The sequence below is a fragment of the Oncorhynchus tshawytscha genome, linkage group LG13 (assembly GCF_018296145.1).
Source record: "Oncorhynchus tshawytscha isolate Ot180627B linkage group LG13, Otsh_v2.0, whole genome shotgun sequence".
Taxonomy (NCBI): Eukaryota; Metazoa; Chordata; class Actinopteri; order Salmoniformes; family Salmonidae; genus Oncorhynchus; species Oncorhynchus tshawytscha.
In genome coordinates this window covers 36,943,301-36,967,262 of record NC_056441.1, presented here as the reverse complement: position 1 = coordinate 36,967,262, position 23,962 = coordinate 36,943,301, and the positions used below count along the sequence as shown (strand labels likewise).

At 46.9% G+C, this 23,962-nt stretch overlaps 1 protein-coding gene across 30 annotated transcripts in view; it reads left to right on the top strand.

The window, feature by feature from the left end:
• LOC112266035 (microtubule-actin cross-linking factor 1-like) overlaps positions 1-23,962 on the top strand; it is a 261,147-nt gene that overhangs the window by 149,249 nt on the left and 87,936 nt on the right. For 20 of the 30 annotated variants that reach the window (XM_042295672.1, XM_042295671.1, XM_042295669.1 and 17 more), the window contains 23 exons: positions 7-135; positions 240-317; positions 661-822; positions 958-1,062; positions 1,785-1,880; positions 2,242-2,367; positions 5,798-5,950; positions 7,290-7,301; positions 8,071-8,225; positions 8,417-8,543; positions 9,701-9,884; positions 11,844-12,010; positions 12,191-12,369; positions 12,465-12,603; positions 12,796-12,989; positions 13,251-13,410; positions 13,714-13,797; positions 14,087-14,194; positions 14,306-14,404; positions 14,560-14,682; positions 14,832-14,923; positions 14,997-15,132; positions 17,272-23,880. In XM_042295672.1, coding sequence (XP_042151606.1) covers positions 7-135; positions 240-317; positions 661-822; positions 958-1,062; positions 1,785-1,880; positions 2,242-2,367; positions 5,798-5,950; positions 7,290-7,301; positions 8,071-8,225; positions 8,417-8,543; positions 9,701-9,884; positions 11,844-12,010; positions 12,191-12,369; positions 12,465-12,603; positions 12,796-12,989; positions 13,251-13,410; positions 13,714-13,797; positions 14,087-14,194; positions 14,306-14,404; positions 14,560-14,682; positions 14,832-14,923; positions 14,997-15,132; positions 17,272-23,880 — 9,417 coding nt within the window. The remainder of the gene's footprint in view (positions 1-6; positions 136-239; positions 318-660; positions 823-957; positions 1,063-1,784; positions 1,881-2,241; positions 2,368-5,797; positions 5,951-7,289; positions 7,302-8,070; positions 8,226-8,416; positions 8,544-9,700; positions 9,885-11,843; positions 12,011-12,190; positions 12,370-12,464; positions 12,604-12,795; positions 12,990-13,250; positions 13,411-13,713; positions 13,798-14,086; positions 14,195-14,305; positions 14,405-14,559; positions 14,683-14,831; positions 14,924-14,996; positions 15,133-17,271; positions 23,881-23,962) is intronic. The other 10 variants (XM_042295674.1, XM_042295675.1, XM_042295676.1 and 7 more) reach the window with 1 other exon arrangement.

Here is a 23,962-nt window from a genome sequence, read left to right as displayed (position 1 = left end):
CGTCAGGACGTGCTGGAGCGTGCCGAGTGGGGGGCGGACCTGCCCTCTGTAGAGCAGAACCTTCAGGACCACCAGAACGTCCACACTGCCGTGGAGGACCTCCTGCACAGCCTGAAGGAGGCCCGCAACTACGAGGTACACACACACACTAATAGATTCTAAAACACATTCTTAGGTCACAAACCTAGTCGAGAGGGACAGATAATGTTTTGCTAAACTTTTCATCTCTTTCTCCTCAGACCAAAGTCTCTCCGAACTTCAGGAGCAGTTATTCTGACACTCTGGCCAAGCTAGAGCATCTATACTGCAAACTACTGGTGAGGGGGAGGACTTTTTTTAGTCTGTGAATGTGTGCGCGTCGGATTGTGTGTAGTGTGTGTGTGTGTGTGCACCCCAGTGCGCCCACGTTCTCCGTTAATCCCATCAGGGTGTGACTGCGCTTGCCGAAGGCTCAGAGGAGCTAGCGAGAGTTAAAGACCGAGTGCAGCTGGTAGAAGCACCTGCTTCTACCACACAGCAGGGAGTTGACTGGGGAGTGGGAGAGAGAGAGCGAGGGGCGCACGTCTATCTGTGTGCCTCTGAAATAACATATAAACACTTCGTTGACGTATAGAGTTAACACCGAGTAACATTTCCTCCTCCCGTCCCCTGTCTTCACAGGAATTCTCGTCATGGCGTCTGCGCTGCCTGGAGAGCCTGCATGCGTTTGTGTGTCGCTGTACAGAGGAGCTGATCTGGCTCAACGAGCGAGAAGAGGAGGAACTGGCCTTCGACTGGAGTCAAAACAATACAAACGTCAATGCCAAGAGAGAGCTATACGCCGTGAGTGGACAGGGATAGATGCGCACACACACACACACACACACACACACACACACACACACACACACACACACAGAGAATACCTTTTTTTAAAAATATATATATTCCCCTGAATGCTCTGTCATCCTCTCTCAGGAAATGAGGTCAGAGCTGGAGGAGAAACAGGAAGTGATGCACTCGCTGCAGGAAACAGCTGACCGGCTCTGTCAGGAGAACCACCCGGCCAAACAGACAGTGGAGGTGAGGTTGCCTAGCAACAGAGCTATCAAGGCTGTTCAATGGCCTTTCAAAAAGATTGTCTTTCCATCTACGGTACTTATCAGTACAAACAGTGCTGCTATCGATGTTCCCCTCAAAATAAGATTGTCAGTACATTTTGTACTCTATGTTTGGACTGTGGAGCCTGACTGTGATTCAAATAAAGAGCTTGTGAAATGTGTATCCAGGAAGCTTCCCAGCCGAAACAGTTCAGTAGATTTTGTGCAAATATTATGATGACATTTTGTGAAGGTTTTTTTTGGTAGTTCGGGCACACACACATTTGTTTCTGGAGGCAAGCCGAAGTTCGGAGTCGAAGTCTATGCCCTTAGTTGGTGTTTGGTCAACAGTAGGGATTCTTCAATACAGTCTCTGTTGTCAGTCAATGAGAGACGACTCGTTTTCATGCCATTTTTGGAAAATACTGCTTCAAACATATTAGTTAGATGTAAAATTGCGCGGCGAAGATCTCTTCTGCAAAAACATCACAATTAATGACAGATTTCTTGAGTTATTTTAGACTATTTTGAGGAAGTGTATACTGGCCACGGCGTCTCAAAATGGACAAATCACTCCCCCTTTTCCAAGCAAAGGCATTTTAAGGGAGTATGCGAGCACACTCGTCTGGTTCACCTAGACGAATACGTCTCGACGCCAGCCGAACTGAAGCATGCTGATGCCTTTACCCCCCTCCCTCTCCCCAGGCGTACAGTGCAGCGCTGCAGACCCAATGGCAGTGGGTACGCCAGCTGTGTGTGTGCGTGGAGCAGCATCTCAAAGACAATACTACCTACTTCCAGGTTAGGAGAGTTGAACAAAGTCTCTTTACAAAGTCACACCTTGTACTGTTACGTTATACCTGTAATACCCATCTGGTCCTTTACAATGTCAGCCGTTTGTGGCTTTTCACATAGACACCGTCATATAAGATCAAGATGAAATGAATTTGTCAATTTGACTACCTATGTATGTTTTGACTTGCCCTTAATTGGGAGTGTAAAGCGATTACATCTTCTAAAACCTGAATAAAAGACGACTCCAAGGAGCTTTAATACTAGGTTAAATATAGAATATCTCATAGGGTCCGGCAGCTGGTATCTGGATTACATATCAGTCCTGATGCTGACCTCTGTGTGTTGTGTTCGTATTGCCTCCCGTCAGTTTGTGAGTGACGCACGGGACTGCGAGACGTACCTGCGTCAGCTCCAGGACACCATAAAGAGGCAGTACACCTGTGACAAGAGCAGCAGGCTGGGCAAGCTGGAGGACCTGCTGCAAGACTCTATGGTACGTTGACCTTGTTGTTCTCTGGACTGTTAGTCCCCTCAAATGTTGTTGGACCAAACCTTCAAATGCACCCCCACTAATTTGTCAAAACACCTCAACTCCTGCTAATTCTGTAGCCTAACGGCTAGTTTGCTCTAATCATCCAGGTATTTGCCAGTGAAAAGCTTAGGCACGTGATTATAGCTGATCCACATTTTACGCTAATAAGCTACGTCACCTTGACACTTCTGACTCGCTTCGTGACATTATCTACGGCTAGCTGAGGCTAATGTCATGCTAATACTGTAGACGTTGGCTAGCTGTTGAGACTGTAAGTCTTAAGCTACCTCATCGACGCTGCGTAGGCCCGTGTAATCTACTTTGGTCTGCCGATTCACAGCCACCACCATGCGCCCCCGACACACAGCAGATGGTACACTTGGAGCGGGGCACGACTCCGCGGGCCTAAGCACTGTGAGCAGTTGGGCGTATCCTCCCTGGACATGGAGATGAGAGGGTGACGTGGCTGTCTGACGCAGGTCTAGGCTAGTGGGGAATGATCGAGGTGTAGACTCTCGAGCGGATAGGCTGATATTAAATGTAAACGGTCATGGAAGGGAAAGGCGTTGTGCCCTTAGCGGCCGTGACAATACTTGGAGAAGTCAATGTAATTACACTGCGTGTTTGCATTCCTACAGGAAGTATGATTACGTGGTTTATATGGAGGGGGGGAATGGATGGCCACTCAGGATACATACATGGAGATGTGTTTGTTGCGTGTCTCGGAGTGTTTCATACGTGCTCGCCTCATTTTGAGCACTTCACTGCGCTCAGTTTGAGGCAGCATGTGTGTTTTTGAAGCGGGGTATTAAGCATTCGGCGGTTGATTACATTTCCAATATTGTGTGTGTGTGTGTGTGTGTTCTCACTGGGGAGATTAAACGGGACTTTGACAGATGCCTCCTTTGCTATATTCCATAAAGACAACCACCAAAGCACTATTAGACTGATGCAATGCCTTTATGATTATTCTAACTAATGAAAATACACCTCTACCCATTTAACTCACAGTTCATTATTTCATTTCACAATGCATTCTTTAAAATAATACAATGGATAAGTAATGGCTATATCAATGGATAAGTAATGGCTATATCAATGGATAAGTAATGGCTATATCAATGGATAAGTAATGGCTATATCAATGGATAAGTAATGGCTATATCAATGGATAAGTAATGGCTATATCAATGGATAAGTAATGGCTATATCAATGGATAAGTAATGGCTATATCAATGGATAAGTAATGGCTATATCCCAAAATGTATCTGAAGTGACGGTTTCTTTCCCTCCTCCACCATTTTGTTTTCCATATTCGCCTCTTGACTCATGGTCCACCTCCTAATAGCGCTAACCCGTTGCTAATGCTATTTCAATGTTAGTTGAAGCTCTGAAGGGCAAGTCATATTAGCGCTTCCCTCACTCTGGCCCTTAGCTCAGCTTAAGCCTCTATTAAACCTCCATTTTGTATTTTTATTGAAACCTTTATTTAACTAGGCAAGTCAGTTAAGAGCATATTCTTATTTACAATGACTGCCTACCAAAAGGGGGTGGCAGGTAGCCTAGTGGTTAGAGCGTTGGGCCAGTAACCGGAAGGTTGTCAGCTCAGGGATTCGATCTAGAAAGGTACAAATCTGTCGTTCTGCCCCTGAACAAGGCAGTTAACCCACTGTTCCTAGGCCGTCATTGTAAATAAGAATTTGTTCTAGTTAAATAAAGGTTAAAAAAAAAAGAGGCAAAAGTCCTCTTGCGAGGATGGGTGTTGGGATTAAAAAATACATGAAATATAGGACAAAATACACACCACGACAAGAGACAACACCACATAAAGCGAGACCTAAGACAAGGCAGCAACACCCCCAAACAGGGAAACAGATCCCAATCAAAGGTGTCTTCACATGCTCCACTAAGGCAGTTATTTATCTTATAACTTATCCTTGTGGTAATAATGATGTGGGTAAAACAAAGCGTGAAATGAAAGTACAAATCTCGGAGCATCGTAGCAACAACTCGACTTATCCAGTTGCGGCGCACTTTTTGGAACCTACCACTCGATTTGGTCCCTACGTCCATATCGGCATCGAACATGTCACCCTCCCTAGGAGAGGGGGTGACCTCGACAATTTGTTGTTCAAATGAGAGGCTGCCTGGATTGTTAATTTAAAGACCATTGTCATTATACCCTGATGAAGACAGCTTGTCTGTCGAAACGTTGGGGATATTAGGTTATTCAGTTATTGTATCTGAGCTCTCCTTACATTTTTCAAGTATTCTACCCAGCACCTCGCCTAAATAGGTGTGTGTTTCTTTCACCACTAAGAGCAATATATGACAACACAACATGACAACAAACATGTACAATCATTATTGGGCACAGACAACAGCACAAAGGGCAAGAAGGTAGAGACAGCAATACATCACGCAAAGCAGTCACAACTGTCAGTAAGAGTGTCCATGATTGAGTCTCTTAATGAAGAGATTGAGATAATGAAGCTTTCTGTCAGGAAATGAGTCCATATAAATGTATTTCTACATGTCAATATGAGGAGTTAAGCTAATACTGGGTTGAATGTTCATTTATTTATATTTAATTTAACGTTTTTTTACTCCTTTTTCTCCCCAATTTTGTGATATCCAATTGTTAGTTAGTCTTGTCTCATCGCTGCAACTCCCGTACGGACTCGGGAGAGGCGAAGGTCAAGAGCCGTGCGTCCTCCGAAACACAACCCAGTCGCACTGCTTCTTGACACAATGCCCACTTAACCCGGAAGCCAGCCGCACCAATGTGTCGGAGGAAACACCGTACACCTGGCGATCGTGTCAGCGTGCACTGCGCACGGCCCGCCACAGGAGTTGCTAAGGCGCAATGGGATATATGGAGGGGGGGGAATGGATGGCCAAACCCTCCACTAACCCGGACGACGCTGGGCCAATTGTGCGCCACCCCATGGGTCTCCAGGTCGCGGCCGGCTGCAACAGAGCCTGGACTCGAACCCAGAATCTCTAGTGGCACAGCTGCGATGCAGTGCTTAGACCACTACACCACTCGGGAAGCCACTGGGTTGAATGTTTAATAGATAGATTAGCTAGCAGAAAAGCTCATTCCGAGTTAGCTAGCAAACATTGTTACAGTGTCACCAATTGGTGATTGTAAGCTAAAATCACCAATGGGACTCTGTAGCTATGCTATTGAGCTGAGAAAGGAGATTCTGTATATTCTCAATTCTGGGACTGTGGAGTTCAATGGAATCAATATGTATGTAAATTATTTTTCCATATACTGTAACAGTGCAGGCCTATAGTATCACAAAAGCTTACCACTTCACTGACTGACTGTTTTGATTGGTTAAGTGATTGACACCCTCACTGACCAATGGCTGTACCTCACAGGAGGAGAAGGAGCAGCTGATTGAGTACCGCAGCTCGGTGGCCAGCCTGGTGGGCCGGGCCAAGACGGTGGTGCAGCTCCGCCCCCGCAGCGCAGAGAGCACCCTGGGAAGCACCACGCCCATCCGCGCCATCTGTGACTACCGGCAGATAGAGGTACGGCACCCCTCACCACACCCACACTAACGTGACAATACCAGGGTCATGTTCATTAGGCACCAAACGGAGGAAAACAGAAAACAGAAACTGTATCCTTCTGCCAATTGCTTCTTCTCTGCCCTGCACAACCCTTCTCAGCACCACCTACACCTTAGCAATCCAATATGGTGCATCTTCAAGCGATCAGCTTTCGTCATTGACTGCTTTCACCCTGCCATTGTTGGTCTATAGACCCAATCAACTTGTCAGCTAAAAAAAACATGTTTAGTTGCTTCAATAGCATGTATTATTCAACTGTGAATTTAAACTGTGTCCCCCACAGAGGGTTTTAGATGTACGGTGTTGATTGCAAGAGTGCTGCGTAAGAGCTCTTGAAATGAGGTCTCGTGGCACTACCAGGCTGCAATGACATCACTTGACATTATGTTGCTTGAGAACGGATAAGTGGTCAGATTTTGGCAGAGTGGGCTCAGTTCTCCTGAGTAATCGTGATCATGTTTTTGACCGTCATATCTTACTCATAGGGACATTAAAATAGCCTCTTTTTTTATTTTTTATTGCTCAACTTTTTCATCTATTTATTTTTCAGCTAAGAACACAGCAACATTGGATTATGCCATTATATCATACTGGAAAGCCAACACTTGTTAAAGAGCCCACGGTAGCCACTCCAAAGTCAAGTAATGATTCATGAGAAGGGAATACCTTTTGGCCACTGACGCCCCACTCACCTCGCACTCACATTAACATGCGACGCCTGTCTCCAACCAGGCCCAAAGTGCTGCGTGACGCTAGCAGAGAAGCTAAACGCTAGGAATGATGAATTTCTCCCACTTGTTTAGACTCAGGCAAAAATCACAATCTGCATGACCACTCCTGTAGTATTGCATAGGGACAGGGGGTGGCTTCGGGCACAGCTATTTTAGGCTTGCTGTGTGACTCTTTCTGGGACTGGGACGGTTTGACCACAGTAAGGCGTGTGTGAGGTATCATTACATTCTGGTCTGGTGGAGGTGCAGTGATTACTGCAGGGGTGCTTCTCAATAGTCATGAGTGGCTTCCTCTGTTCTCCTTTCCTTCATCTGCGACTACTAGACACACACACACACACACACACACACACACTTTTCCATTGACACCAACTACGGGCCACTTTAAAGTACGGTAAACACACATGACCCGGACAAGGTCTTCATGACACGATCGCAAAATAATATTTCTCTCCCCTCTCTTATGTCTTCTCCATCCTTCTGTTTCCCCTTCCTACCCTCCATCTTTCACTCCTCTGTCTCTCCCTCTCTCTCCCTTCTTCTCGTGTGTCCGCTGGGCTGTCAAGGCTAACGCTCAGGTATTACTGCCGATGTTCACCTTCTCTCACCTCAGCGCTCAGCTTTTACACGGCACACTGAATACTCCCTGGTTACTCTACGCTCTTATCAAGTGATTTAGAATCAGTTTTTCTTCATATCGGTTGGATTCACGACCATTGTTAGCCGAAGTCCCAGATCAGTTGGTAAAAGCGTGACGTAACCACACGACTGAACACAGTATCCCCAGGTTACTCAGTCAGCGAGACTAGTTTAGCCGCAGTCGTGAGCTTTTCTGTACATTTACTTTGCAGTATTTCTGTGTGTGTGCAGGGGATGGGGTGAGAGGGGGGTGGGGCTGGGGGCAGTGGTTTTAGATGCACAGACCTCGCTTTGCTGAGCTAGACAATTATTATTATTTAAAATAAAAAATCAATAATGAAGAACATTGGACACCACACCCGTACGTACTATGCCAAATTGAAACTGCTACTACCCTAGCTCTCTGTATTTGTTGGCCAGATGTCGACTAATATTGTAATGAGTGTGGGCACATCTAGCCATTTTCAGGCCAAAGGATACTGTTATGGTCCCACGGTTTGTAAATGGCTGCTCGATTCAATATGGCACGGTTCTTGTGGTCGATTCTAGTTTCTCTTTCAGTTGTTAGGGCTTTTGCTAACCACATTAAACTCATGAACTTTTGCATTTTGCTTTGTATTATCTGTTTGTTGCCGTAAACCTTTACGTTTCCATTTGTTTTCCCTCCACCTCCCCTTCTCTGTATATCTGTACCCCCTCCCCCATTAGATCACCATCAGCCGAGGTGAGGAGTGTGTGTTGGCGGACAACTCTCAGAGGACTAAATGGAAGGTGATCAGCCCCAGTGGAAACGAGGCTATGGTGCCGTCAGTCTGCTTCACCGTGCCACCGCCCAACCAGGAGGCCATGGACACCGCCAGCAGGTACACACACACACACACACACACACACACAGTTCACATACATAAACACACACACATGCACGCAGGCACACACATGAGCAGATCAACACACATACTTACACACGGGCGGATGCACACACACATACACACACACACACACACACTCATACCTAACCCTGCTGTATATTGAAATGTAATTCCGTGTGTTGTAGGATGGAGCAGCTGTACCAGAACGTGATGTCTCTATGGCACAATCTACACGTCAGCATGAAGAGTGTGGTCTCCTGGCACTACCTGCAGAAAGACATCAGGACCGTGTCCTCTTGGAGCCTGGACACGGTTAGACACACGGTTTTAACTCATCGTGTCAACATCCAAGTCTTCAACCACATATCTCTCACATAACTATTATTTACTACTATTACTATCTATTTCTTATAGTTTCTTCCAAGCATATTTCTCTCTCCCGCGCTCTCTCTGTCCATGTCGCAGTACATCTATGATGGACATATCGTATTGCTCTCGATCTCTCATCTGTTTGTCTTCAACTCCATTCATCCCACGTAACTGTTTTATTTCTTATACACTGAACAAAATATAAACGCAACATGTAAAGTGTTGGTCTCATGTTTCCTGAGCTGAAATAAAAGATCCCAGACATTTTCCAGATGCACAAAAAGCTTATTTTGCTCAAATTTTGTGCACAAATTTGTTTACATCCCTGTTAGTAAGAATTTCTCTTTTGCCCAGATACTCCATCCACCTGACAGGTGTGGCATATCAAGTAGCTGATTAAACAGCAGGTTCATTACACAGGTGGACCTTGTGCTGGGGACAATAAAAGGCCACTCTAAAATGTGCAGTTTTGTCACACAACACAATGCCACAGATGTCTCAAGTTTTGAGGGAGCGTGCAATTGGCATGCTGACTGCACAAATGTCCACCAGAGCTTCTGCCAGAGAATGTAATGTAATGTAATGTTCATTTCATTTCATTACATTTGATACCGTGACGGGATCCCGAGGCCCATTGTGAGGCCCATTTTATTTTAAGGTATCTGTGACCAACAGATGCACATCTCTATTCCCAGTCATGTGAAATCCATAGATTAGGGCCTAATGAATTTATTTCACTTGACTCATTTCCTGCTCTCTCCCTCTCAGGCTGATAGCTTTTATCTCATATTACATTCATTTATGGTGTAATGTCCCTCTGTCATACATCTTCCTCTTTCCCCACCATCTGCTAATGTGTTCATATCGACTTCATGCCTTATTACCTATGAATCACGGCCTAATGCATGTTAATTAATACACATATCAACAGCACTTTGGGGAGCACAGTAGAAATAAGTATCTGACTTTATTGTGCTATCCCTGTCACGTTTTAAAAAAATGTAATACTCTGTGTATACATGCTTTTTTGACTGGTATATAAAATCAACCACTACTCTTAAATGTATCTGACGTACACCTCTCTCCCCCTAACCCCTCAGGTACGTTCCCAGACCCCTGTGGCGAGGGAGCAGGCTCTGGACCACCTGGAGGCCCACCTGGCTGACTTCCTCTCTGACAGCAAAGAGAGCGGCCTCTTCACCCCGACCGAGAGACGCGAGCTGGAGAGAGACGCCCACACCGCCCAGGAACACTGCCAGGACCTGCTGGTCAACATGGAGACGGGTAGATGGACAGATACGGTTTCTCGGTCCCAGTTCTCCAGCCTTTTTCCCCTGATGTGTGCACTTGTTCACTCACCTTATTTGGATTTAAAAGCAGAGGATGGGTATTGGAGGCCAATGCGTACACAAATCCTTTGGTTTTAAATGCATGAGGGGTAAGTGCACGTTTCATGGGAAAGGTTGGAGAATTGGGAGGGAGTGTCAAGTTTGGCTTACTTTGCTCACATATTTGCTTGCCTTTACTTGCTTGGTAGTATTTAGATTCATCCAAATTTATTTATAGGGCACATACAGTTGAAGTCGGACGTTTACAAACACTTATGTTGGAGTCATTAAAACTTGTTTTTCAACCATTCCACAAATTTCTTGTTAACAAACCATAGTTTTGGCAAGTTGGTTAGTACATCTACTTTGTGCAGGACACAAGTCATTTTTCCAACAATTGTTTACAGAAAGATTATGTAACTTATAATTCACTGTATCACAATTCCAGTGGGTTTAAACAGCTTGGAAAATTCCAGAAAATTGTCATGGCTTTAAAAGCTTCTGATAGGCTAATTGACATCTTTGAGTCAATTGGAGGTGAACCTGTGGATGTATTTCAAGGCCAACCTTCAAACTCAAACTGCATCATGGGAAAATCAAAAGAAATCAGCCAAAACCACAGAAAAAAAAATTGTTGACCTCCACAAGTCTGGTTCATCCTTGGCAACAATTTCCAAATGCCTGAAGGTACCACGTTCATCTGTACAAACAATAATACGCAAGTATAAACATCATGGGACCACGCTGCTGTCATACCACTCAGGAAGGAGACGCGTTCTGACTCCTAGAGGTGAATGTACTTTGGTGCGAAAAGTGCAAATCAATCCCAGAAGAGCAAACAACCTTGTGAAGATGCTGGAGGAAAAAGGGGGAGGCTTGCAAGCCGAAGAACACCATCCCGACTGAAGCACAGGGGTGGCAGCATCATGTTGTGGGGGTGCTTTGCTGCAGGAGGGACTGGTGCACTTCACAATATAGATGGCATCATGAGGATGAAAATGATGTGGATATATTGAAGCAACATCTCAAGACATCAGTCAGGAAGTTAAAGCTTGGTCGCAAATTGGTCTTCCAAATGGACAATGACCCCAAGCATACTTCCAAAGTTGTGGCAAAATGGCTTAAGGACAACAAATCAAGGTATTGGAGTGGCCATCACAAAGCACTGAACTCAATCCTATAGAAAATATGTGGGCAGAACTGAAAAAGCGTGTGCAAGCAAGGAGGCCTACAAACCTGACTCAGTTACACCAGCTCTGTCAGGAGGAATGGAAAAAAATTCACCCAACTTATTGTGGGAAGCTTGTGGAAGGCTACCTGAAACCTTTGACCCAAGTTAAACCATTTAAAGGCAATGCTACCAAATACTAATTGAGTGCATGTAAACTTCTGACCCACTGGGAATGTGATGAAAGAAATAAAAGCTGAAATAAACAATTCTCTCTACTATAATTCTGACATTTCACATTCTTAAAATAGTGGCGATCCTAACTGACCAAAGACAGGGAATTTTTTACAGGATTAAACGTCTGAAAACGTGTGAAACGTCTGACTTCAACTGTAAATCGTTCACTCAAAAGACATGTGTGTCTGTTTTGCCTGGGGACAGAAAGATCGACAGAGTGCATCCCCCTGCTTCACCCAGTCTTGGCTTCATCCACATTTGAGGCTTGAGGGCAACATTGGGGATTGTCATGAAAGGGTTTTATGATGGTGCATTGACCCAATTAAGTGGGATTGAAATTCAATGATCTCTCTTGTCTTCCCGCTCCCGTCTGTCTCCATTTACTCTCCCCCTTTCTCTACCCCTTCCTCTCTCTACCCCTTCCTCTCCCTTTTTCTTTTCATCTTTCATCTACTCTTCCCCTCTTTCCACCTCCTCGCTCTCTCTTTCTGTCCCTCTCGCTCTCTCCAGTGGAGAAGGATGAGTCTGTCTCTCGGTCCTACCTGTCAGAGCTCCAGAACATTAAACTGCGTCTGGAGGAGGCGGAGCAAAGGCTGATGTGTGGCATTCAGACTCCTCCCCCTAGCAACCGATCGGGTGACAGCATCGACAACACTGTTCAAATTGCAGAGCAGGAGGTCAGAATTGCGCCACAGCCCCATCTGCTGGTCACCAGAGTCCTTACCCTCTTATTCATCTACCAATGAAAAGGAGACTAGCACTAACTTTATTCAGTTGCTTTCATTTATTTTCATGTCTCAACTTAATGCTGTATATTGAATATACAAATCAAGACTAACCCTTATTCCCTGTGTCAGAAGCTGCAGTCAGACCTGGATGGTCTGCGGACCAGTCTTGGTGAGGTGTCGCGTCGCTGTGTGAGTTTCTTTGAGGAGAAGCCCACCTCCTCCAGTGTCCCCGTGCTGCGCTCTGAACTCAACCTGGCTGTGGAGAAGATCGACAGACTGCACAACCTCTCCTCCGTCTACCTGCACAAGTGGGTTGGCCGCACGCGCTCACACACAGTCAAAATACTCTTCTCTTAACCAATACACTTGACTAAGTATCACGCGCTTCCCCTTTTTCTCTCAGACTGAAGTCCGTAGATGTGCTGATGTACAGCTTGCAGGCTGCCGAGAGCCAGGTGAAGAGGTACGAGAGCAGGCTGAGTGAGGAGGACATCGTCCCTGCAGACACCAATGCCATCCAGGCCCTATGGGAACAATTGGGGGTAAGAGACTGGCAGATACAATGAAAGACCAATCTATCTACTAATCCCACTAACTCCGATACTGAGTAGTACACACGCATGACAGAGTTATTAATGCCCACGAAGATGATGCATGGACCAATATTACGGTTTGTCTGCTAATGATAGGAGTGTGTCTGTGTGCTGATTCTCTGCGTCTCCCCTTCACTCCAGACGTGGCAGTCGGAGCTTGAGGACCAGGAAGGGGTGTTTAGCTCCCTGCAGTCAGAGGTACAGAAGGCCCGAGAGGCGGGGACTCAGCTGAACAGGCTCCACCCAGACCGCAGCCCGGAGCTGGAGCGCTACCAGGAGAAAGCCTCCCAGCTCACCGAGAGGTGGGCCGGAGTCAAGAGACAGATGGACACACGGTGAGTGGTGGATGGATGGATGGATGGATGGAGTCAAAGTTAGTCAGATCATTTTTATAAAAGTATTATGTGAAGCTTAATCCTCACTCAGTATTTGTACTGTAGATTTATGCTTAAATGAATACAGTATTTCCTTGAGATGGGGACAGATTTTGAAAACCACCATTCTAGTCAAATGTGAAATAGAGAAGAGCATAGACCCATATCACTGATTGGGTACTTCATTGAATGGTATGTGATGTGGTGATGTGTTTTTTTCAGGCGAGGGGAGCTGGAAGCCCTGGGCTCGGTCCTGCAGCAGTACAGAGATGGTCACTCTGCTCTGATCCACTGGATAGAGGAGACCACTGAGAGACAGGAAAACACCCAGCCTGGAAAGACTGACAGCAAAGTCCTGTCTGAACAACTAGCACAACAAACGGTGAGAGGGATGGATGGAGACCGAACGCCGGGTAGAAGGGGGCGGAGCGAGCCGGGTAGAAGGGGGCGGAGCGAGCCGGGTAGAAGGGGGCGGAGCGAGACGGGGGCGGGTAGAACGACTACACAGTAGATAGATATTGACCCAGCCATAGAGAGGTTCATTGGGGGGGAAAAAAGAGATGAGCAATAGCTTTGTTTAAAATAGGCTAATGAGGAGAGTGATTGAAACTAATGGAAGATCTGACTGTGGTTGAGTGACATCTGTAAATAACATCTATTCTCTTTGACCTGATTCTCTCCTCAGGCATTAGTAGCCGACATCGAAAAGAACCAGACCAAACTGGATGAGTGCCAAACGCACTCAAAACAGTATTGCACCTCTGTGAAGGTAGATGACAACATCACTTTGTCATTGTAATGTAGAGATACGTTTTTTAGATGATTTGGAAAAGTAAGCATTTCACTGTTAGTCTACACCTGTGGTTTATTTGTTGTGACAAATAAAATGTGATTTGATGTCTGTCTCAAAATATGATTATTCTTGCTATGTGTCATATATTTTAAATTGAGGTAGGCTACTGGATAGCCAATTTCCACACTAAATGTCCCATAACAATACAACATAAAAGTCCTTTTCTGCTTGATGTAAATAAGTTACACGTATCCGTGTCCTTCAGGACTACGAGCTGCAGCTGATGACATTCAGAGCGTTTGTGGAGTCGACGCAGAAGTCGACCGGGAAGAGGAGGAGGATGCACTCTTCATCAGACGCCATCACGCAGGAGGTGAGGAGAGATGGAGGGGAGCGTCACAGTGTGGCTAATGTATTTCTAGAAATGTCTGTGCCAATGTCATTGTGCGAAGCCACAAGCAACGAGATTTCTTTGCCATTCCAGTTCATGGACTTGCGCACGCGCTACACAGCCCTGGTTACCTTGACGACGCAGCACGTTAAGTACATCAGCGATGCACTGAGGAGGCTAGAGGAAGAAGAGGTACTGTATGTCTCGCTCTTTTTTCAGTTTTTCATTCTCTCTCTTCTGGTGTCTTCAACCTTCCTCTGTGTCTGTCAGATTTATTGTCAGATTTATTGTCAGATTTATTGTCTGTACCACCAATCTGTGACACGATTCCCCCCCTCCCCTTACAGAAAGAGGTGGAGGAGGAGAGGCAGCAGAGGGTAGGCCAGGTGTCAGAGCTGCTGGGCTGGGTCAAGGGCCTCCAGGGCCGAGCAGGGGACCCCTCCGCCGAGTCATCCATCGCAGCGCAGGAGGTACAGAAATATGAAATGCATCTAGTATATTATGGAATTGAATATTGTACGCATCCACTGTTCTTTCTTATATCACACTCTCTTTAGCCGATAAAATATGTGTACCGGTTTTTACTTTTTTCAAATGTTCATTTGTGTTGTGTTCATAGGCTGTGAGTGAGCAGTTAGCGGCTAAGAAGGAGGAGGTGGCTAAGGTTATCAGGAACACCCAAGTCTTCCTGATGTCGAAACAGGCCAGCAAGTAAGTTTAGATTTCTCTTACACACATTAATACCATTGTATAGTTCAAACTGACAGAAACGTTTGTCCTCTAGGTTGTCCCCAGAGGAACGTGCCCAGGTAACCTCCCAGCTGGACGAGCTGACTGCCACCTACAGCCAGCTGTGTGACAGTTCCACCGCCCAACTGCAACAGCTGGTGCAACAGCAGGCCAAAGAGGAGCAGAGAAAGGTAGAGTGGATGGAGGGAGGGAAGGAGGGAGGGTGACTGGGAAAGGGAAGAGGGAGGAGTAGAGCGGTTGCGGAGTTGCCAATGCGAGCTTACGACATTGCTGTTTAAGTGTGTTGCTCACTGACAATGTCTGTCTGCCTATTGTGAATTTTGAGGGTCTGAAATGGAATATGCTCACGAGCTGAGTGCGTTTGTGTGTGAGCGAGAGTGTGTGTCGCATGCTGTGTGTTGCCCGTCACCACGCGTGCATTTTTTGACACCCATCATCCCCTATACTGAATGTTGTTACCTCATAGACTCGGTTTGGTTTAACAGCCATTTCGTGTGTAATTGCATGGTGAGCCCCCCTCACTTGCACCAGCAACCTGCTTGCAGCCGTGTCACCCATCATCATCATCGTCATCAAACACATCTGCTTAAAGACTAATCTATGGCCCCCAATTGGCATAGTAGTCGGTGAGCCGATGAAGTCATGCTACCATTTAGCTATATTAGCTTTTTGATAGGAGGTGCGCCCTCAGCCTGCCTTCATAGTCACAAGATAGTCACCCTTGTTAGAGCACAGTCACAGTTCACAGTCACCCCTCCCTCCGTATGCTCCACATCACTTCGGAGCAGTCAGTAGTAGTCAGTCGGTGTTACACTAAATTACAATGGTTGTTTACTGTCCCCGCACGTTAGGTAGACTACCTTTTTTATGTTTCAGCCATAAACCCTCAGAAGCGGATACATCCTCTCCATAAACACGTGCACATACTCGTTCACATAGTCGAAATCCAACCCCACTGTCATGCCCCCCTCTCCCCCACCACCATATACATGAGTCCAAATGTGATGGTATGTGTGTGTGTGAGCCAGTACCGGGGATGTACCGAAAGTATCAGGGATATATTGTATGAGAGTGAGTGTGTTGGTGTGTGGGGGTAAATCTCCATCCACGAGTGTGTTTTCAATGAATGGTTGTGGTTTTCTGGGTAGTTCTTTACTCTCAAGAAAAAATGTACACACGTTGCATCAAATCACTTGCCAGCGAAGAGTGTCTAACTGCCAGTGTCGGCTTAGTGTGAGCGCCAGAGGCCAGCTACGCAAACCCCCACTTCACCATTTGAGCATGATGTGTCCAGATCACTGTGTGTGTGTGTGTGTGTGTGTGTGTATATGTTTGTGCCGTCTAATGCATTGTGTGAAATAATCAGCATTTTGCTTCAAAATCACTAACAGCTGCCAGAAGAGAATCAAGGACATCCATCTCTCGGCAAAGGATAAGAGGGACTGTAGTTAAGGGACTGTATCCTATTATCTACGTTTAAGTTGAGCTAGTCTATTTCATCTGGTACTTAGCCAGAGCAAAGAATCGGTGAGAAGTCCATTGTGGAGTCAATTTAGGTTAGGTTTGAGCGGGGACATTTGGAACGAGCCAATGAACCGCAGTCAGAAGTAACTAATGCCTCTCAGCCATAGCTAGTGAATGGTCCAAACGCCTATGGAGTCTATTGAAATGGTGAGTCAGTCAGGTGAGTCAGGGCCATCACAGGCAGTGCCTCGGGTAGAACTGAGTGTGGCATGCAGAATCCTAATACCGAGCTTCTCACCTGTCGCTCCTCAATCTGCCGAGCCCTCGGGCCTGTTAATGTGTCCACCACGGGACCGACGGCCCCGTTTCGGTAAGTCGTGCTCGCTTTCTCTCGCTTCCGATCTGACCTGCCTACTCGAGCTAGATCTTCTTTTCTTTCATCTGTCTTTCTCTCCTTTCTTTCCTGTTTTCCTTACCTCCCTTTTTGGAGGTTGCGTAGCATATTGGTTTTCTGCATTTGTGTTCGCTATGTAGCATGCTTAGTGCTTTGTCGAACAGAGGTAAGTGTTCTTGTGCCATGACGAAAGAGAAACTGTGGGAATATACACATTTATAAAAAAATTAAAAAGATGCATGCTATATCATATTGTAGCTATTGAAATATGCTTTTGTCGCCATAATTATGTCGAAGTAATTATTATGGCTCTTGGGTGAAGGGTTATTTTTTTCTTGCTGGATACTTATGGGATGTGGGTTCCTCAACAAAGTACTCATCAAACTGTTAAACAAAGTATGTCGGTAAAAGGAAGCTCAAATGTTCACTTTATTTGTTTCTCTATCTTCAGAGCCAATCTGCCATTGGCGGAGTTATTGACCTGGGCACCATGGAAACCGTCCCAGTCTTCCAAGCTGCACAGCGTGGCCTCATAGACCTGGACACCAGCCATGTCTTGTTGGAGGCCCAGCTCACCGTGGGCGGGTTGTTTCAGCCTGACTCCCCTGTGAGCCTATCACTGGAAGAGGGCCTCAACTGTGGCCTGATTGATAGTCGCATCAGCCAATCCCTATCAGAGCTGGAGAGTGCCTTGCATCTTGTCGACCAGACAGAACAATTGGAGGGCCAGCTCCTCCCAGTGGCTGCAGCCATGGAGGCGGGCCTTATCAAAGAGGAGGTGGGGCTGCGTATCCTGGAGCTGCAGATAAACACAGGAGGCCTGAGGGATTTAGGAGAAGGTAGACTAACCTTGAATAGTGCTGGAGAGATGGGCCTGCTGACCCCAAGGGTCTACACCAAGCTCGGGTCACGGGTCAATCGGCGGGAGCTTATTGACCCCAACACAGCCGATAAACTGAATCTGTCTGAACTGCAGCAGCGCTGCGTCCTCAGCGATGACACCGGCTTGTATCTGCTGCCAGTGAAACAGCAGCCAGGAGGAACAGTCTGTCTCCGATCTGGCAGGAAGGTCGGGATCTTCCGTGCCGTCCAAGAGGGACTGATTGACAGGCAAGTAGCAGTGAGATTACTGGAGGCCCAGCTGTTTGCTGGTGGCATCTCTGACCCCCGTTCTGGGCATCTTCTGACTGTGAACGATGCTGTGCGTCACAATCTGATGGACCAGGACCTGGCCTGTGCCATGCTGACCCGCCAGCTGCAGAGTGGTGGGATACTAAACCCTGTAACTGGGGATCGCCTAAGGGTGGAGGAAGCCATCCAGACAGACCTGCTCTCACCTCATTTGGCCCTTCTGGTGCTCGAGTCCCTCTGGGCTTTTATAGGGATGCTCTGGCCTGAGTCAGGGGAGCTGCTGCCCATTGCAGAGGCTCTACAACAAGGGGTAATCTCGGGAGAACTAGCTTGGAACATCCTGAGACAACGCCATGCGATAGGCGCCCTCTACCTTCCGGAAACCCCCAACGTTGTGTCCCTGAATCAGGCTAAGGAGGTCCTTGAACCCAAAGTGGCTGAGATTCTGAAGGAGATTCAGATCCCAGATGTGCTACACAATATGAACCAGTCAGGTTCCCCAAAACTGAATCGCCTAATCTGGGGCTCCACTGGCACATCCCATCCTCAGTCCTCTTCTCCAGGGCTCAACTGTGACCCCTCATTCCTGGAGAAAATGGCCCCTGAGGAGCAGGCACATCACCGCCTGCTTTTCCATGTAATGACCCACAGCTATGTGGATGCCCATTCTGGCCAGCGCTTAGTGCTGCTCGAGCCTGAGCTGGTGGAACTTGTCAAGGCTGCTGCTGGTCTGATCAATGTGGATCCTATACCTGGAGTGGTTGAGGAAGGGTTGAGTTTGACTACAGAAAGACAGGAGTGTATGGAAGTGGCGCCAGATGTATGTTTGCCGGATACTCCGCAGACAAGGGAAGTTGGAAAGGTCCAAGAAAAGAGTGCAATATTCAGCTTGCCTGAAAAATATACTTATCCCAGAAAGATGGTAGAAGAAGCTGATAATCAAGGATGGGATGGTACACCTGACACATTGCAGGCTAATCAAACTGGAATAAAGGAGATGGGACAGGTAGACCTTGACTCAACCATGAGAATAAGTGAGGAGGTAGATGGAGGTGTACATAGAGAAGTAAAAGGTGAAAAGGATGAAATGGTTAGTTTTGAAAGTGCCCCGCCCTCAGCTGGACTACCGGAAACGCAATTAATTACAGACTCGTATGAAGATGGGCTGGTAGCGATGGAATCAGAGGGCGCAAGAGAGAGTGGTCACAGGAAGGCGAAGGAGGAGGACTCACTCGTGGAAGATGTTGACAGTCCACTTGTGGAAGCGTTAGAAATGTACTCGACACCGGTAAAGCCAGAGACTTTGATGCCAACCCAATATTTCAAAGAACCTGATATCTCCCCATCAGAGGCAGATGAAAAGGAGAGTGTGCCTGTGAGTGTTGAAGTTAAGTATGCTGTGAAGGATACTCAGAGGGTCACAGAGAAGACCCTACCCCAGGTTATGGGATTAGAGGCAGCAGTGGTGAAGACTGAGGAGGATGTTGAGCTGGAAAAGTTGGCCTCAGAGCTTCAGCAAGGGGGTCTACTGACTGAAGGTGGGCAGCGGCTTCTCCCAGATGAAGCCGTGGCTCAGGGGGTCCTCCCTGGACACACTGCAGTCAAGCTGATGGCCAAGGCAGGACTTTTCGGAGGTTTCCTGGATGTCAGCGCGTGCGAATCCCTGAGCATGGAGGATGTGATGCAGGAGGGTCTGCTTGACGAAGACCTGATGTGGCGTGTGCTGAAATCAGAGAAGACCCTGGCAGGGGTAGTGGATGTAGAGAAGGGGAAGATTTGTACCCTGAAGGATGCTGCTCAGGCAGGCCTGATAGACTCCAACACAGCTGCTCGGCTCCTGGAGGCCCAGGTGGTCTCAGGGGGAGTGGTTGACCTGCGAAGAGACAAAAAAGTGTCTGTTACCCTGGCAGCCAACCTTGGGCTGATAGAGGAGGACCAAAGAGAGAAGCTATTTGCATTGGAGAAGTCATGCCGTGGAAAAGGCTCAGACCCAGATGCATCGCTCACCAAAGCAACATTGCAGCTGCAAATGAATGGGGTTGTAGATCCCAAAACTAAGTCACCTGTTCCCCTAAAGCAGGCCCTTGAAAGAGGTTTGCTTGGGCAGGAGGAAGTATATCAAGCCTTGTCCCAACAAGTGGCGGAGGGTGGCATCGTGCACCACAACTCTGGAGTTAGACTGTCAATTTCTGATGCTTTGCAGCGAGGTCTGGTAGACTGTGCCATATCCCCAAAACTGTTGGAGTTAGAGCGGGCATGTCAGGGAGAGGTAGCCCTCTCTTCAAACCCAGATGCTGCCCTCCTCCAGGCATCCACAGGTGCCATTTTAGACCCCGATTTAAAGTGTAGACTTACATTGACAGAGGCTGTCTCTGATGGTCTGCTAAATGAGAGCATTGCCAAGAAAGCAATGGTTTCTCCAGGTGTAACACAAGGTTTGTTGGATCCACAAAGTGCCCAAATTGTGCCTTACTCAGACCTTGTAAACCAAGGCAAGATTGACATTAAGAGTGGAAAGCGCTTCTTGGAAGTGAAGCCTTTCAAGGGAATCCAGGATAAGCAAACAGGTGAAATCCTGAACCTAGCTAAAGCGATTGCATCTCAACAAGTTGATCCAGTCCCAGCACTCAGAATGTTGCAAAGCCAGGCAGACACTGGAGGGATTATTGATATTTCCAATGGAGCTAGGATCCCTCTGCCTAAAGCCTCTAAGAAAGGGCTGGTGGGAGAACATATGGCCAGGCTCATTGCCACCAACCAGGTTCTGAGAGGGGGCTTGCTTGACCCTTCCACTGGGCAGAGAGTCTCAAGCCTGAAGAAAGCTGTCAAAGATGGGCTTATATCCAGAGAAATGGCTGCAGAGCTCCAGGACAACTTGGGCTCCACGGAAGTAGAACGTGACGATGAGGATAGTTCAACACCCGTTGCCTCTTCAAGTGGGACCTATAGTCCTCCAGACACATTATCAATATCCAGTCCAGACAGCCAAGCCAGACAGCCAAACCGAACCAAACCAATAATTATCGAAACCTCTGAAGTGATTTCTCCAACCCCACATCCAGAAGAGTCGGAGAAAAGGTACAACCTTTTGATGATCGCGGAGGACATTGCGAAGACTCTAGAAGCTGCAACATTCACGCAGTCAGGAGCTATGCAACACCATGGCTCTGTTTACATTGAAGACGAGATGGAACAGGCCTCAATAGCCGGGAAGTCATCGGAAATTGAGTCAAACCAGTCAATCAATTTGTTGGCTCAGTTTACAATCAATGCAGAGAAAAGGCTTCAGGAGGCCCTTCAGGAGATGGAGACGCAGCAAGATGTTACTGTTGGAACACCAGAAAAAGATAGCAAAAATGTGTCTAGATCAGTGGGTGAAAGAAGTTCAATCATGTTGCAGGGGCAGTCTGCTTTGGGCAAAGAACCACGGATGGATTCGACAGTGGCCATTGGCAGAGAAGGTAGAGATCAAGAGGGCAGCATAGACATGTCTACCCTAGTTGAGAGAGATGAAGGGAAGACACATGTGGTAGAAGACAGTACTGAGAGAGTGGTGGAGCAAGGTAGAATGGAGGTTGAGCAGGATACAAAGATTGAGGCCAGAGAGCGTGATGATCTTGGACATGCGTCAGCCAATTCTAAGGAGGCCGAAGGTAAGAGCAAAAAGAAGAGGAAGAATAAGAAGAAAGGAAAAGGAAAGGAGGTCGAAACTGAGCAAAGACCCTCAGAAAAAGCTGATATACAGAAAACGGAAAACAAAGACCACAATGCACATTCAGAGGGTAAAGGTCATAATTGTAAGGATACGGGTGCTGAGTCCACTGGAGGTTATGTTACCCTGCAGGAGAAAGAGGAGTCACCTGTGCAAGATGTTCAATCTGCACTCAAAGGTGCTAAGGTACAGACTGTTGAGAGGTTTGGCGATCCAAAGGGTATTGGCAAAGTAAGGGAAGGTTCTACAGTTCCACCAGGAGCCATAGCAGATGCTCCCGAGGTAGAGAGAGAGGGTACGGAGAACAAGGTCTTCTTGGTTCAAAGACGGGTAGAGAAGAACAAAACATCCAAGATATCTAAAGCATCAGAGAAGGTTGAACCTGTGACAGAAGAGATACCATCCATCCACGATCAAGCCGATTCTGAAGTGGCACTAACGAAGGCTGTTCTCGAAAGCTTAGACAAAAAGGCTAAGATACCCATAGCAGCAGAAAAGGTTGAACCAGCGACAGAGGAGAGATCATCCGTCCACAAGGATGAGCAAAAGTGGGAGGTGGAGCAGATTGTGGAAAAGAGTGATCCAGATGGGGTGGAGACAGTTTCTCAACAGACTGGACAGCAGGAGCATAAGGATAGGAAAGAGGTGGAATTCACTCTGAAAACCACCCCAGTAGCCAACGATAAAGAGGCCCTTTTACTGAAGGCAAAAGAGAGTATTCTAAGGAAGGTGTTGGGGCGTGGTGTTAGTGAGAAGCAAGCTGCAGAGGAGCTAGTGGCACTGCGTCAGGTAGTGGGGAAGAGAGAGAGTTTGGTGACGTCCGAAGAGGAGGTTAAGACTGTGGGGAGTCCTCCTGAGGTTTCACCAGAAGAGAGGGAGGGCAAGGAAATTGACAAGAAGGGAGAAGGAGAAAGGGAGAAAGTTGCGCCTGACCATTCTACAGTAACTGTAGCAGCAGAGGAAGTGAAGAAGGCTTTAGAAGTAGAGAAAGAGGAGAAAGTTGCGCCTGACCATTCTACAGTAACTGTAGCAGCAGAGGAAGTGAAGAAGGCTTTAGAAGTAGAGAAAGAGGAGAAAGTTGCACCTGACCATTCTACAGTAACTGTAGCAGCAGAGGAAGTGAAGAAGGCTTTAGAAGTAGAGAAAGAGGAGAAAGTTGCGCCTGACCATTCTACAGTAACTGTAGCAGCAGAGGAAGTGAAGAAGGCTTTAGAAGTAGAGAAAGAGGAGAAAGTTGCGCCTGACCATTCTACAGTAACTGTAGCAGCAGAGGAAGTGAAGAAGGCTTTAGAAGTAGAGAAAGAGGAGAACGTTCGATCAGACCAGTCTAAAAGGGAAGAGGAAGGGGAGAAGGTTGTGTTAGACCAGATTGAAGAAGGAAAGGAAGAGGATACATCTCTAACAGACCAGCTTAAAGAGACCAAGTCAGGAAAGAAAAAGAAAAATAACAAAAAGTCTAAGATGGTAGAAAAAGTTGAACCTGCAACAGAGGAGAAGCCATCCATCCACATTAGAGCAGATTCGACACCGGCTAATGTTGACAGCTCAGTCTCTGGGGATGAGCGGAAGACTGAGAAGCAGCAAGACGGTCAATCAGACAGTGATGTAACAAGGGTGGCAAGTGGTGACGAGATGAACAAAATGGCCGCCTTTACTAAGAGTCCTAGTGGAGTTGACACCAATCAACAAAGATCGACCCACACCACTGCACCATACCAAGTCGATGTACATCTGGAGGAGAAAACTGAGGAGGACATTTCTTTGGGGAGAGAAACTGATCCGTGTGGCAAAGAAATTGAACAATTTAGGATTGGTACACCTGAGAAAGATGTCCACCCAGACGGCCATCGTGTTATTGACATTGTGGATGCCTCTCATGAAGCCCTTGTATCCATGTCGGGCGCCCATCTGGTCAAGGCCTCTGTGGCACCTGCGACCAAGCCGGCTAAAACCACTGGCAAAATGAAGAAGAAAAAGAAACAACAGAAGGAGCAGAAACTCGACAGTCCCACTGAAACTGAATCTAAAGAGGAAAAGTACCTTGAGTCCACAGAATCAGGACGGTCCTGGTCTGTTGAGACCCCACACTCTGATGAGATTGTTGAATCTGATACAACAGAAGTACCTGATTCTGAGACAACTGACAGCTGGAAGGAGGATGGAGAAATCCAAGCATTGGAGATAACAAAAGAGAAAAGCCCAGCTAAGAAGGGAAAGGTAAGCAATGGATACATTTAGTAGGTGAAATGCAAATTGTCTCTAGTTGTTCATGCATTATCTGTAATGTGTAACCCAATAA